The sequence below is a fragment of the Chlamydotis macqueenii genome, chromosome 3, assembly GCF_036417535.1.
Source record: "Chlamydotis macqueenii isolate bChlMac1 chromosome 3, bChlMac1.mat, whole genome shotgun sequence".
Classification (NCBI taxonomy): domain Eukaryota; kingdom Metazoa; phylum Chordata; class Aves; order Otidiformes; family Otididae; genus Chlamydotis; species Chlamydotis macqueenii.
In genome coordinates, this window is record NC_141558.1 from 15970844 (window position 1) to 15986907 (window position 16064).

Below are 16064 nucleotides of genomic sequence, written 5' to 3' on the forward strand. Positions count from 1 at the left end.
GTGGGCTCAGAAGCTGTCTGTGAATTATGTGTGACAGCAATGTTGTGCCCAGCAGCTGCCCCTTGGTCCCAACAATGCCTTCACTACAGCAGAAGATAGTCCTCTACATGAGAGAGAGATATGATCCACGATTTGAACACCGCTGTGCTGTGCTAGCAGGACTGGCCATTGCCTCCTCCCTTTCTGGTGTAAACAGCACTCTGCTGGCTGCACACCCAAAATCAATCTGTCACTTCCACGGTTTCCTCTCCATTGATCCCACAGTACAGGCTGACCTCTGCTTTTCAAGCTGATGCTCAAGAGTTTGCAAGAGCTCTTCTCACTATTCCTGACTCTCAGGGAATTTGGACATTGTCTTCAGCAAGAGCAAGATGAGATGAAGAGTCTATTAAAACACACAGTACTTTAAAAGTCCATTATACCATTGTACGTTGCCTATAGAATCCGTGTGTTAAATACAACGAATGCTAGAGCCAAATCTTGTGATCTGGCTCACCTCTGGTGGGTGCTGAGCTCATGCAGAGGTTGATGACACTCCAACACCTTGCAGTATCAAGCATATTTAACAACATGCATATGAGAGCACCGGCTTTTTTCAGTTTCTTTTTTATCTCAAATCTGTAAATGTGAAGGACTGGAAAAGCCTCAGACACAAAACTGGTGCTGTAATGTCAGAGTTATGTGCTTCACCTCCCGGCACGTGCCTGTGAATGACTCGTTTTGAACATACCGGGGCGACTTTCTCCTAAAAAAGGCAAGTTAGAAAACAGAACCATAAGCATTTCTGTAGTTGAGCTGCAAAGCAAAGCTCTCCAGTCACTTCACAAGGTTTTCGGTCACTCCAGGTCCTTTAGTTTTGCCACTGCAGGGAGCTGTTTTAGTCTGTTGCTCTGACTCCAAAGAAATGCAACATCACATTTGCAGCACTGAGTGGCAAGAAACTGCATTCAAATGCCTAGAAAATGTGTAATAAAAGATGGCAAAAATGAATCCTGGAAATACAGTTTCCTCTATTTTTTTTTTTTTAATGACAGGGACAATTTATAGCTTTTTTCCTCCATGCAATGGCCAACAAACGGAAAGGGAGTGAGGAGCTGCTGCCCCAGGAGCTGGAGGCAGCCCCACATGAGTCCCTCACGCATGTCCCCCATGCCCCGCAGCGGATCTCCACCTCGCACAGGGCCATGGCGCAGTGCATCTCGATCTGGATTTCGCTCTCCGCAGTCAGAGAATGCACTGAATGTCCCCTCTGTGCCACTTTTTCATCCGTGAAGCAGAGGTACTCTTTACAAGCTGTCACAAGGCTTTATTTCTTAAGAAGCGCAAAGCCCCTGGATAGAGTCAGAGGGAAATAAAGCAGCTGGGAAACATCAGGCATTTCCACGAGGCTTCCTCCAGCTGCTGTGATGCCGCTGGCCAGGGAGCCTGACCCTCTCCCTCTGGGCAGCTCTTGCTGCCTGGCCGGTGGCTGCGGGAAACTGGGGCTTGGCTCCAGCTCTTCTCAAATTAGGGGGTCTGCGAGAGCCAGTAGACCCATCACTTGGCAGGACCAGAGACCACCAGGTTGGTGCTGCTGCGGGATGCAGGAGACATCGACAGCTACAGGGCAGCCAGACAGCCCTCCCCGTCCCCAGTGGCAAGGGCCCTGCTTGGAGAGAAAGAGAGGAGGGGAAACATCAGGAAGATGTGGCCACACACTCCTGCCAACAAATGCTTTTCCAGTGCCCTCTTCTGGAAAACATTTTTGGCCCAGGCAGCTGCTTGGTGTAAGGTAGTTTGAGACTGGTGGTGACTTGCGAGGAGCTGCAGGAGCATCTCCCAGCTCTTAAGGCCCAGGATCTGCACTGCTCCTGTCACCCCTGGACCTGTGCAGCTCCTCATACCTCTCAGAGCAGCTGGGTCAGGCCCTCAGGACACGAGCCGAGAAAATGGGCAGTGAAGGATGTGCCTCCTTGCTCTTGCCTGATGTGCATGACAGCTGTCCTTGGCTCATCCCCGGCACGGAGACACTGGGCCAAACCCCTTCCCTTCCTGTACTTAGGCACCTCCTGCGAACCTTGTGCCCCTGACAGTCAGCCCTTGCCACCAGCAGCTCTCAAGAAGCCTCCAGAAACAAAATTGGGATGGGGATAAAACATTTTGGTAATCCCATCCTTTTGAGAAGCTGATATAACATCACTATTAATCACCTGCAAACAGCTAACGAACACGTCAGTTCATCAGATAATTGCACCCCGGAGTGGTTCTTGCTGCTTCTTTTTGCTCCGAGCCCAGTCAATTGCTACTATGGCTCTCCAGGCTCAGGTATGGCTCCATGTCATCCCATATCCGTACCAGAGCCGTGCTGGTGCCCTCCCACTGGCGGCCGCCTTCCTGCGTCGGCCAAGGCTGGTCAACCCGGACCCCAGTGGGGACAGAGCCATGGGCTCTCCTCCAGTCGCAGCTGGAGGGTGGAAGGGGAGACGGCGGGACCATGGCCAGTGCTGTGGATGTGGTGGAAGGCTGGGGCCGGATGATGGCCACCATCACCATCCTGGCCCCAGCTCCCACTTTTCTGCCAGCTCAGCAAGCAGCTGGGCTCCTGCAGTGGTGGCCCTTTGCTTCCCTCTCCAGCCACTTTTCTGACACCTAAATTGCATCTGCTGCCTACGGAGACAAATCTAGAGGCCTGCAGGCCCCATCATCTGCCCCCTTCACTGCCAAGGGAGGCAGTGTGAAACTCCTCTGGGTTTTCGATGAGCTACTTCAGCACAGGCAACACTCGGGCTATGCTGGGAATAGCCATGGAGGAAAGGCAGCGCCCTGGGGACCAGCTGATGCGGATGCTACACACTGGGACGCTTTTCCTCACTGCCCACTTGCTGTGATTTAGAAAACTTTCCCCAGTTTGCGCCTGCTTGTGTGGCCACATACACACACTCTAAATATATTTTTAAAATACTTTTAGGAGCTTTTGTTCCTTCTTTCATTTAATTATTTTAACCAAAGCCAGCTTTGTCCCCAGACATTTCTTTTGGCTGTGGCCCAACTTGCCTTTTGTTTCTTATCTGCTTGATCATGGTGTTTTCCTTCATTTTACTCCTTCAAGGGATTCTTGCACAGACACAGCCTTGGCACCCCCTTCCCACTGACCCAGCTCCGGCAGCCAGGGAGCTGGGGGGCACAAGGACATCCCATCCATCCGCTTCTGCCCAAAACACGTTGGTGGCAGAGATGGGAGGATGGGACTTCCAAGGGCGGTGTGTGCAGCCTTTTCCGGGCTTCCACGAGAGGATCCCACACCCCGCAGCGGCCAGCATTCCCCATCACCTTTCCCAGCGTGGGGTTTTCCCCACGGCCTGGTGCCCACCCACCAGCTCTGCGTAAGGGCAGAAGCTGGCCAAATATCTCCGCCTTCAGAAAGCCACTGCCCTCTGTTAGCTCTTAAGACAGCTCTTAATAGAGCTCTTTGAAACAGCCACGGGTGATTTGAAGACGGGAGCTGGAGCGCCCTGAGCTCTGTCCCGCAGCGTGGGCTGCTGAAAGTTTTCCCGCCTTTCTTAACAAACACCCCAGAGCTGGCAGGGTGTAAAACTTCTGGTTTTGGCATGGTGAGGGCAGCCCCATCCGTCAGAGCTCCCGCGTACAGTGGCAGGAGTGGGACTCAGTCCCCATGGGGTTGCGTCTACCGCGGGGTGAGACTTGAGCTGTTTAGAGAGGGGGGCAGAAAGCGCCTGTCCTGGCTGGGGTGGAAAGCGCAGTGGTTCTAAGGGCTAAAACAGAAACAGGCTAAAAGAAGCGTGGAATTTTTACCCGCTCACAAGCCAGCACACAGGGGGACAAAGTAACCTCACAGCGGATACAGGTATCCGCGCCAAAGAGAAAGCGCAGTTAAAAGCAGGCGGTCAGTGCCACGGGCAGGGCTGGGGTAACATCCTCGGCGGGCAGCACACCTGCTGGAAGTGCGCAGCGCCGGGACCGCGCACATCGCCCTGCGGGACCGCGGACCCCGCGGGGCAAGGGGACACGGCGGGGCGGGGCGGGGGGCGGCGCACAGGGGAGCCGCAGCGGAACCCGCCGCAGAGACCCGACGCGCTCAGCGCATGCCAGGGGCCGAGGTGGGCGGAGCAGACAGGAGGGGGCGTGTGCATGTTCGCCGCCGACGTCACAATAGCGGCTGGCCAGAGTGTGTACCCGGTCCCAGCCGATCGGGGCTGGTTTGAGCTGGTGCGTTGCCATAGCGACGCCGGCTGCCCTATATATAGGAGCGCGGCGGCGGTGGCGACGCTTTGTCAGCTGCGGCGCCCAGCTCGCCCCGCTCCCCCCCCTCCGCCCCCCCGCAGGCGGCAGGGCGCCTCCCGCCCGCCACCGCGGCCGCACAGCAGCAGCAGCAGCAGCAGAAGGAGGCGGCTCGGAGCGAGGGGACCGGCTGCCGCCAGCGCTGCCTGAGGTGAGGCGGGCGGCGGGGAGCGCGGCGCAGCGGGCGGAAGGGGCCGAGGCGGGCGAGCGTGGCGGAAGCCGGCCGGCGCGGAGCCACGTGTCGCCGGGGCCGCTGCCAAAGCGGGGCCGGGCCGGGCACGGAGCCTCCCTCCGCGCCCGGGGAATCCCCGGCCCCAGCGGGGCGGCGGCGGCGGGCGGGCGGGCCGGTTTGCCTAGGGCGGTGTTGGCGGCGCGTCCCGGGAGCGGCCCCGCCGGGCTGTTTCCGGGTGAGGGAGAGGCAGGTGCGTGGCAGGAACATGGCTCCGGGCCCTCACGCAGGCCCCTTCCCCCGGCGCTCCCGCGTGGGGCCCGGCCTGAGGCGGGAGCCCCTCGAGGGTCTCGGGGCTGGAGACGGGGGCCAAACTGCAGGGCCAGGCCGGGTTTGGCAAAGGGCGAACAGCCATCGTCAGAGGCTGGCGGGTTCGCGCCCCGCCGTTCCCTGCCCCGCAGCGAGCGGGCCGCCAACGGCGGGGCCGGAGCGCCGCGGGCTGCCCGGCTGGGCGCAGCTTTGCTATTTGGGTACGGAGCCTGCAGGCGTGACTCAGCTGTGTCTAAATACAGCTGCTCAATAAGGGAATGTTCTGGAGAACAGCTCCTGGAGGGGCAGAAATTGCCTTTCTCCTGGGAGGCTGCAGGCACCTTGCACACAGTCCGAACGGAAACACACGCTGGGAGGCTGCAGCCTGCATCTCCGTGATCGTGTGTTGTCTGTGTTCTGTGTAATTACACTCTGCAATAAGGCAGAGACTAAAACCTTGCAAGAACTTCTTAAGAAAGTCTGCTGTGACCAGTTAAAGTTGTCCCCCTTTTAGAGCTTAACAGGAAAAGTGCTTTTCATGCAGCCTTGTGCAAAGGGGGAGGATAAAGTAAGTTCTTCCTGATGGTGTTCACTTCTCTTAACCAGTCCCTGAACTGCCTTCTGCAAAGCTGCAACATCTTGTTGAAATCATCCTGCGATAAGATGCGGCTTCTCTTTGGTAACAGACAGCTTCCTGAGAAGTGTTTAATTTGCTCTTCCCTTAAGGTCCTTTCAGAGAGGCTTTTAAGAGGAGGCTTTAATCTCGCTCCAGGGAGAATTAACACTGCATGTGAATGAGAGCAGGGGGGAGAAAGAAGCTCAGAGGATTCTTGGGTTTTATTTCATTAGAGTTAAAGCTTAATCTAGTTTGAATCACAAACCTGGTTTGTCTCCAATAAGTGAAAATTGATCAACAGATGTGGAGTAGTTCTTGACACTGGCTGTTCAGGTGCCATATGTTTCTGAAGGTTGAAATGGAGTTGTGTAATCGCTGACTTTTCAGAGGTATTCAGTAGATAAAGTTTAGTGGATTTTAGTATACGCAGTGTATGGAATGAATGATTCTGTTGGTCTTGGAACCTCATTAATCTGTAACTTCTAGAAAGTGTGTTATTCTTCATATGGTTTATAGCCAGTGTTTTCGAAACTAAAATGAACAAACAGTGATGTAACTAAAGATTAGTGAATAAATTGGAGTTTGCATGATCTTCAGTCCAAATCTGTATGACTAGATTGAGTGTAAAAAAAATGCTGAGAGAGGGAAGAGGGCTGGACGTGGTTCCATGGAACCATAACTTCTCTAAGAGTGAGTCACTAGAAATGTTGAGGCCTTTAAAAGGCAGCACATGCTTCTGCTTGAGATAACAGCTTAAGGAGTAGACTGTCATTCTCTATTTGGACTACCCACTAAAAGGATGACTCATACACTTTACCATGGACTTCATAGGTCTTGGATGGCAAAGGAATGTGCTTTTGCTCTTTAGTTCTTGTTCTCAAGGGACTTTCTACTTGGCAGGTAGACTTCTGTTAACAATGAGCATTTGTTATCGACTGCTGTAATAAAAATCCTGTTATAAAGTGTTAATTTGGATCACTGTTAAGACTTTGTCTGCAGATTGCAGTTAGGAACTGCTCTTTTAGTGTGCATCTGCCGCTCCTGACAGCTGAGGTTTTCTTTTTTTCATGTAGCCTGGAGGTCCTGGGTAGAACAGGGAAGCTCTAACCACCAACAGAGCAACTTCAAGGAAAGCCTTGATCTCATGGATGGTTTATGCATAGTCTGAACTGTAGTGAGAATTCAGATATTCAACTGGCTTTGACCCTAGTGAGAGTTGTTACTTCTCAGAAGTCGGTAACGTCCTCAGATTCTGTCTGTAGTATCATGTAAGCCCTTTGCCCAGAAGCTGGCAAGCTACAATAGTGCTTAAGATTTGTTTAAAAAAAAAAAAATGGTGAGTAGGTTGACACTGGCACTAGCCATAATATTAACAGCTCTGATGTGGAAGTGAAGAAAAAGGCAGTGGAAACTTCCAGGGACTTACACTAATACTATCTGACAGCATTTATTTGATTCCCCCCCCCCCCCACTTTGAATAGGGTGAGTACATCACAGAGCTGCTGAACAGAGAACAATTTGCCTTCAGGCTAGCAAGATTGTTTTGTGGAGTACCTACTTGGTTCTGATTAAATCTGATCTGTCATCTGTGTGAGTTCCTAATTTATGCTGCTATTAGTGATCACTGTAGGAGTTGTATAATTCTAGATTATATGACCACGATATAGTGGTCATATCGTGACTATATGAATTTAAGTGAAGTAGTGAATGTAAACCATATGAATTTAAATGAAGTAATAGGGTGGGGTTTTTTTTATCAACAGTTTGTACCCAAGTCCTATCACGTAAACTGGAAATCTTGGAAATCATGAGTAGCTTCAGCAATGAAGAATTTGAATTCACCTTCCTTGATGAAGGCTTTACTGCCAAGGATATTGTTGACCAAAAAATAAATGAAGTGTCATCTTCTGTAAGTATGATCGGAAAATCACTGCATTTCATGACGCTACAAATTTATAAACTAGTGGAACAAGTTGTCTTTGCAGATCTTTTGCAAGGCAACCTCCTCCTCAGATGCTGACCTCTGAGTTTATCCTGTTATCTGTTGTTTGTAACTTTAAGATGTGTATTTGCTCTAGGATGATAAAGATGCCTTCTATGTTGCTGATCTTGGGGATATTGTAAAGAAGCACATGCGATGGCACAAAGCCCTTCCTCGAGTAACTCCCTTCTATGCCGTAAAATGTAACGACAGCAAAGCTGTAGTGAAGACACTTGCTGTTCTTGGTGCAGGATTTGATTGCGCCAGTAAGGTAAGATCTTGTCTGTGTTCTGATCTGTGACGTTAGTATGTGTTCAGCTTTACAAGATGTGTTCATACAAAACTAAGCATAAACAAGCAGTGCTGCCTTTGTGGTACTGATCAGTGTGACTATCTGTCTAGAAATATCTTTCACGAGTGTAATCTGTTCTTTCTTCAGACGGAAATACAGCTGGTACAGGGCATTGGTGTACCTCCTGAGCGAATAATATATGCAAATCCCTGCAAACAAGTATCTCAAATCAAACATGCTGCCAGCAGTGGTGTACAGATGATGACATTTGATAGTGAAGTAGAACTAATGAAAGTTGCGAGGGCTCATCCAAAAGCCAAGTAAGTTATGCTAATTGTTCTATAATTCTTGCTTGGGTTCCCAAGTTATGGAAGCACCTGCTGTTATCTGAAACTTGGTCTTCATTAGTTAAGATAGGCTGCAAAGTTATGAGAAAATAAACCTACTTTTAGCCAGTGAAATCCAATCCTGTATATAGCTTACTGGCACACTAGGAAGAGACAGACAGGAAAGCTGGTGTGTTTAAGCTCAGTCTCATTCTAAGGTCGTACCTGCCTAACAACGATGTCTTTTATACTGGAACTTAAACCCTCGTTTTTTCCTGTTTCTAGGTTAGTCTTACGCATTACAACTGATGACTCCAAAGCAGTTTGTCGTCTGAGTGTTAAATTTGGAGCTACACTTAAGACTAGCAGGCTGCTTCTGGAGCGCGCAAAAGAACTTGACCTTGCTATCATTGGAGTTAGGTGAGTCAATAATATCAAAATAGAGTCATATTAAATAAGATTTCTTTAAATGGTCTACCTGACAATAGCGATGCCTTTGCATATGGTGACTTGAGTTTTGTATAAACTTCTTGAATCATTTGCCAAATAGCCACTGATATTTTGTATCACTTCCCAGTTTCCATGTTGGAAGTGGATGTACAGACCCAGAGACCTTTGTTCAAGCCATTTCTGATGCCCGCTGTGTGTTTGATATGGGAGTAAGTCTAGTTCTACTTTTCTCTGGAACTACTGCTCAGCTGTTGTGGCAAAACTGAATCAAGTGGAAAACTGTTACAGAGTTACAAGCTAGCTAAGTTGCTAATTTCATGTTGTTGGAATTTTTAAGGTCATGATAGCTTACTTTGACCACTTCTGCAAAACTAATCTACAGATGCGCTAAAATCAGCAGCTCAAACTCAAGTGACTAGTACTTGAATACAATGAGTTAGCTCTGTTCCAAGTATTAATGAAATTACTGTACATTACTTTTTAAGCTAAAATGATGAACTAAAAACTGCTTTCTTGACAGTGTCATTAATCTCATTTTAGGCTGAACTTGGCTTCGATATGTATCTGCTTGATATTGGTGGTGGCTTCCCTGGCTCTGAAGATGTTAAGCTTAAATTTGAAGAGGTATAGCTTTCCTAAGCACTTCTCAGGTTGTGGAATCTTTTTGAATGTTGATTTGGATTAAACAAATCTCGCTTTTTCTATTTGTATGCAGACATATTTGTAAGAAAACTTGTCTGCCTGGTCAGCAATTTAATTTAAGGAAAAGAGGAATTAATCTGAAAATTAGATGAACCCATTAGATACATAGCTAAATGACTGCATAAGCATGCAGAGATATCAAACTTGTGAAGCAGGTTTTAATTGCAGGCTTGATTCTTACTGGCATAGACTTCTTCCAGTTGACGCTGTACTTCAGACTATCTAGATTGGCAGTGCTCCCAAATAGAGGGAAGAGGTAGTCCTGAACCCATACTGCTCCTTCTGGGTAGCAGGAAACTAGATCAGTGTCTGATATGATTCAAAACTAGCTTTTGGATCACTTTTAATTGATCAGTGTTCTCCAGTCTGCTTTCACACAGAAATAGTTCTGCTGTCAGAAAAGACAAGGTGACTGGATATTAATGGGACTTTCATTTAGAGCAGTGTTGTCAGAGCACCTGCCAGTCTAACCTAACGTGGTGTTTAATGGTGTTACATATTTACACAAGGAGACAGCAAATAAGTTACATAAAGTGAGTTTTCTGCTAGTAATATAGGCTAACGTTATCTCACTAGTAATACTTCTTAATGAAGGCTGGCTTCTTGTAAGGCAGTATTGGCTTACGTGAAGCATCGAGAGCAAATGATGTTGTGATTGAGCTCCATGGCATATAACACAGTCATGCTGTGGTTGGAGGCAGCTTAATAATCACTGATAACTTCAGGAACTACAAGCGGACTAGAAATTAAAATTGAAGTGTGGGGATTTGCAGGGCATTAATGCTGGTTTACGGAGTCTAGGAGGTGTGATATACTTTAGAATCAAACATGAACTGTTTATTTGGTGACTTATATTTTTAAGCTGTGAGTGATTTCTGCTTGTGTTGCTTTGTGCAAACTTAATCGCAAACAGAACTTCAAATGGGAAAATAAAGTAAAAGCGATGGATAGAGATTACAATACGCTGGTAGTTATGCACTTAACCAATATATCGTTGTGAGCATGAAAGTCTGACTTAATCTCAAACTTCTAAAATAGCACCTGAGTAACTGCTGAAGTTCTAATATTGGCAACTGATTCTTCCCTAGATCACAAGTGTAATTAACCCAGCACTGGATAAATACTTTCCTTCAGATTCTGGAATAAGTATTATTGCAGAGCCGGGAAGATACTATGTTGCGTCAGCATTCACACTGGCAGTCAACATCATTGCAAAAAAAATTGTATTAAAGGAACAAACAGGTTCTGATGGTATGTAAGTCTAGACCTAATCTTACTTCTAGCCAACTGTGTGTTTCTTTCCAAGCATTCTCTTATGGATATCTCAACTTCTTCCAGATGAAGATGATGCAAATGACAAAACTCTTATGTACTATGTGAATGATGGAGTTTATGGATCATTCAACTGCATCTTGTATGATCACGCACATGTTAAACCAGTTCTGCAAAAGGTATGCTCATTCAGAGGTATCACATACTAGCCATGTATCGTGGATGTAAGAGAATCCTTGTCACAGCAGTCGCTTCTCAGTTCACTGCTCCCTTCATGTTGCCAGAATTTGGCATTTGACTCATGAAGAATGCAATGGAATTAATTCCAAGCCAAGGGTGGAGAAGGACCTGCTGCAAGCATCTCTTCCTCCTCTTCTCTGCAAGGTGGAATGTTATACTAATTATGATATTGCTTCTGGAAGCTCTGTTTTGATAGTCAAACTAATTATACTCAACTCCCTTCTTTAGCGGCCTAAACCAGATGACAGCTGCTATTCCTGCAGCATATGGGGACCAACATGTGACGGCCTAGATCGTATCGTTGAGCGTTTTAATATGCCAGAGTTGCAAGTTGGTGACTGGATCCTGTTTGAAAACATGGGTGCCTATACTGTTGCAGCAGCTTCTACTTTCAATGGATTCCAGAGGCCAACAATACACTATGTGATGTCAAGACCAACTTGGTTAGTAATTAAGTATCTTGTTCCATCAGTGCTTTTGATACAGATGACTGTAGTGAATAGCTTATGTCACTTGGCTGCCCCGCAACAAATGGGCATAGTTTCGGTGCCACAGTTCTTGTAAAATCTCCTTGTGGTGTGGAAGAAGGCAATGCCTCTGAAGGTTTTTGCTGTGTGCTTAGAACAATGCTAACACTACCAATTACTCTTTTCTCAGATGTACTCACTTGCAGGAGAGGCTTTTAAAGGGGTGATGTTAGGAGTCTTTCCCTTAACCTGGGCTTCTATTACGGTTAGCTTCTGTGACCAGTAGTCAGGGACCAGTCAATCACACTTCTAATAGTGTGCTGTCTTCTAAATTGATAGCTTGCTAAATCGTGACTACAGGATGCAGGAACGCTCAGCAGTGCTGCTTCACAATAGGATCTGTGTGCTTGAGAGCTGTCCCTTGGTTTAGGTTGAGCTCTGGCTCCCTGCTCAGTGCCAAGTGCTAGATCTCCATGGGCAGTTGTTAAACAGGTAAGCAAAGAAAGCAGGACTGCCTCTTGAGTGCAAGGGTACTGCAAAACTGCACCTTAAACAGTTTAAAATAACCTAGATGCTGTCCTGTGCAAGACAGGCTAATGGATTGCATCTTCTGTAAAAGTGGGGTTTCCTGTAAGAGGAAGCCCTTACCTCTGTATTGAAGTCTGCCTACTGAACTAGCAGAGAGCATTTAGGCAGCAGTATTACCCTAAAGCATGATTAACTTTGCTGTTGAATAGCTTTCGAAGTTACCGAAAATGCTTACGTTCAGGGGAATTCCTGCCATAAAAGTAACAGGAAGCTTCCTCCATTCTTATACTAGCCTTGCCTCTATAACCTTCTATAAGCAAGGCTGGTATTGTTTCTTTCCTTTAGTGAAATCTGTCGATTGAAGCGTTCCTCAAACAAAATTAAGCTTTTAGACTTCCCATAAGACTCCAAAATTGTGTTTCTTTGAACTAAAAATAGCTCTGCAGGAGAATAACTAGCTTTTTCACTATAGCAGTGGATTTCTGTTAAAATGTAATACTTGGTGTGAGGCCTTCTGAGCTTAGTTGTGCACACATAACCATCATCCAGGGCTACAGCCCTCTTTCAGCCCTGCAGGACCCTTTGTGTTTTCTGTTTTGGCAAGAAAATTCTGTGATACAAGCTGGCTCTTAACTGAGGGGGATGTATCAATGAAGTTATGGTGCAGATCTTCTTAGGACAGGCAAAAGCTTTATGGAGCATAATCTACCTGTATAAAGGTGTACAACTAAATTTGTGGCTAGGCAACTGAAAGATAAGAGACAAGGTGACTGTATGTGTCTAAAAGCTAGTAGTATATGGGGAGCCATATGGTAGCACAAGTTCTTGCTTTGCATGTAGTATAAGACAACAAAGTCTAAAAATTCAGTCAACTGAAGTTCTTCTGAGATTGTTTTTCAGTACAACTCCTATCTGAGTGTGGAGAGAGTTGCATGGTTCTCACTGGTCAGCTCCTTTACATTTCTTGTCTGTCATCCATACTTATATTTGATTCAAGTTACCCAGGAATGTGAGAGTATGAGATAATGGATAGTCAGTGACATAGATCTGAAATTCTGAGCTACTGAGCACTAAGTCATTAAATCTGTACAGCATCTGCTATACAGATGTAGCTGCAGGTAAACAGGTGTGCCTTTGCAGATCTAGATCTTACCCAGAAATGGTGAAACCAGCCTGGTACACCTAGCCAGCCACAAGTGACCTGCACAGAATTCTGCCTTGGGTTTTTTTTTGTTGTTGTTTTTGGTTTGTTTTTTTTTTTTTGGGGGGGGGGGGGGTGGGGTGGGTTTTTTGTTTGTTTGGGTTTTTTTGTGGGTTTTTTTGTTGTTGTGTTTTTTTTGTGTGTGTGTTTTTTTTGTGGGGTTTTTTTTTTCCCCTCTAGTAATATTGTTTGGATTGCAGAGGATGAGTAAAGAGTTGATTTCATGCTCCCAGCAGTGTAAAAAAAAAAAAAGCCACTTTTTTTTTTTGTCACATTGTAGTGAAATTCTCTTGATTGTTGCTTTTCCTTTTCTCTTTTTCTTTCTAGGCAACTCATGCAGCAGATCAAGGAGCAAGGGTTCCTAGCTGAAGTGGAGGGGCAGGACGTTGCTAGTCTGCCACTCTCTTGTGCCTGGGAAAGTGGAATTGAATATCCAGCAACTTGTGCTTCAGCTAGTATTAATGTATAGGTAATATTTAGTAATTAACTGCAAGGTTAGTGATTGAATTTAGGGCATTTGGGGGACCATTAACTTAATTCTTGCTAGAATTTTTAAGTGTTTTTTTTTAAAGTTTAGGTTTGGCATAAATGCAACAAAAATGACTAGGAGATGGGTCACAATTATCTGTGTTCCTATGGAAACTATTTGAATATTGTTTTATATGGATTTTTATTCACTTTTCATGTATGCTACTAAAGACTGACCCTCACCTGTCAAACAAGTATTTGTAGCTTGTGTATGGCAGAACGGGCTAAGCTAGTGTTTTGTGACCTACCTGTTTTAAAATAAAGTATATTGAAATAACTGGTCCTGTGTTTGGTTAATCTGTAGAAAAATAATCTGTCATGGATGGCTCTTATAGCATATATGAAGGCAAAATGTAGGAAGGCAGACTAGAGGTTATTAATAAATTACACGATTGCCATCTCGTCCCCTACCCTTGCCCTCCCAACTTACTCAAGTGAAGGAACCCCTTAATGGGTAGGGGAACTAAACTGTGTTGTTTTTGAAGTGTGACTAGGAAAAGCTTGATTATCAAGAAGTTGAACGCTACCTGAATTCTTGTGGAATCACACTTGTCTTTCACTATTGAACATGGGCTTAACACAGTTGCCTATTGCAAGTTAAGCGCAGTTTTTATTCCTATTGGTCTGTAACTGCTGTGGCTGGGACTGATGGCTGTTTAAACACATCTAGTCATTAACGAGATAATGCAGCACAGGCTCTGACTGCCACTGACAAGCTGTTTGCTATGCCTGTGAGGATTGAAATATGTTATGGGAACACTTAAGAAGCTGAAACTACTTGGCTTGACTAGTAGGTGACAACTACTTTCTGACCCTTGTTGCCTAGACCTTTAGTATAAAATGGATAAGAGATGGAACTTGACATCCTTTGTGCATACAGTACAATTAGCAGCTCTTAATTAACATAATGAAAATACATGCTAACCTGTTAAACTTCTGACTTTGGATTAAATGTGATAGATGACAGTAGTAAATACTAGGAGCTAATACAGAGTGTGTTGATGATAAAATCAGTGAGTCTGCTTACTGGAGTAGAGCATTCTGACTTCAATTTAACCTGGTGCTAGTTTGCTGCCACTTGTTGCACTAAAATTGCGGACTGTTTCTGACAAACTAATTGGTCCCAGATCTGGATCTCTTCTGTTTGCCAGAAGGTCCTGAATTGCAGGCATCCCTTAGCAAATGGCTGATGTGTGAAGAGGAAAACAATAATGTATTGACTAAGTATGTAAAGCTTAAGCCAACTTAAGAGTAAGTGTTAAAATTTAAAGAGTCATCCAAAGGGTAGCATTGCTGATAAACAGTGGCTCTAGCAAGATGAGAAATAAAGCTATTTTCTTAAAAGCAGTTGTAAAAGACAGTGTTTAACCTCTGTTCAGTGCTTTCAGGTGAGACTACACTCTTCACTAGCTGAACTAGTAGGGTAAACAGAAGCGATGGTATCTCATTGCTGATTCTCTTGATGCATTCCAAGTTTGTTTGGTTTTTTATTTTATTATTTCCTTCACTCCTACCTTCAAGCTTGTGACTGAAATAGCACTTGCCTTTCTCATGCATACAGGAGCCAGCTGTTTGGCTACTGAACTACACTGATGCAAACTTCAGTACATACACATAGTGGAGCAATGGCCTTCATCTCAAAGAAACTCCCTGCATCCAAACCAGGGTTTCTTTTTTAGCTTCTCCAAATTAGTGTGGAAACTTAATGATTCTTCATATGAAAGCAAAAGGAATCAATGGTAACCTGTATTAATTAATACTGTAACAGCTTGACATCTAAATATGTGAGAGCTAAGTGCATTTGAACTGTGGGAAAAAACCTAACAGAAATGCAGAAAAAGTGCTCCTGGAAAGCCTGTAGTTGTCTAAAGGAGATGTAGCTACTTCTTAAACCTGCCTGTTTGAAGGCTGAGGATGGTTGAGACAGAAGGGCTGTAGTGAGACCTTATGTGATATCTGCTCTAGCAACCTACTGTCCTGGTGGGCAAGCACCACAGTCTGCCTTCCTCCACCTGCAGTCAGTGGAGACTGTCTCCAGCAGGTAGTTTGAAGGCAATCACTTATGAAAGCTAATTAGTAAGCTGCTGTTGAGGAATGTGGTGGGCTGCCACTTAGTTTCTTGATCTGTATTTAACTTCATTGGTTGTTTCAGCTGTTTTGTTGGTTTTTTGGCTCAAAAAAAACCCCAAAATAACTACATCTGTTCCTTTCTGCTGGAGGCCAGGACAGTGGCAACACACTAAGCATTTTGATTATGCTGCTCCCCAAAATAGATGTAGCTGACCTCAGTTCTTTACATGCCATGGAAGAGGATGGTGGTCTCAGCTGGTGCTCTGTAAGGCATGTCTAAGGTGACTATCAAGTGCTTAAAAAGAACTGTTCATCATCTTGAGCACCTTCTATGTAAAAAATTATGAGTTTTGCTGTCTAAGTACTTGTAGGAGTAATAAATCTTTACAGTAATGGTGGTGTATTTTTAAGCAAGACACAAGTTTCTCATTTTAAGTTGAGTTATGGTGAGCAGATCTTCTGGCCTTTGGAAACTGAGTATACATATCCTTCATCTCACAGCTGTCCTGCTTCTGGCTTCCACAGAATCTTAGTGGTTCATTTCCACTTTTAAAATTTGTTTTGGTAAATCAGGCCTTCCTGACCATGGGCATTCTCTATCATCCAGGCTGGGGAAAAAAGGTTTACTAGCGTAA

General features: G+C 45.6%; 1 protein-coding gene across 2 annotated transcripts; it reads left to right on the top strand.

The window, feature by feature from the left end:
- The first annotated feature begins 4163 nt into the window (after positions 1-4163).
- On the top strand, positions 4164-13636 carry ODC1 (ornithine decarboxylase 1). Of its 2 annotated transcripts, none has more exons than XM_086745362.1 (11): positions 4164-4429; positions 7136-7281; positions 7451-7624; positions 7793-7965; positions 8257-8391; positions 8549-8630; positions 8962-9045; positions 10212-10374; positions 10462-10574; positions 10864-11078; positions 13159-13636. In XM_086745362.1, exons 2-11 carry the CDS (start codon positions 7180-7182, stop codon positions 13298-13300), a joined length of 1383 nt encoding a protein of 460 aa, XP_086601488.1. In that variant the 5' UTR covers positions 4164-4429; positions 7136-7179; the 3' UTR covers positions 13301-13636. The 2 variants fall into 2 exon arrangements, with proteins under 2 accessions (XP_086601488.1, XP_086601489.1); XM_086745363.1 differs by lacking the exon at positions 4164-4429 and adding an exon at positions 4639-4700.
- The last annotated feature ends 2428 nt before the right edge of the window (positions 13637-16064 follow it).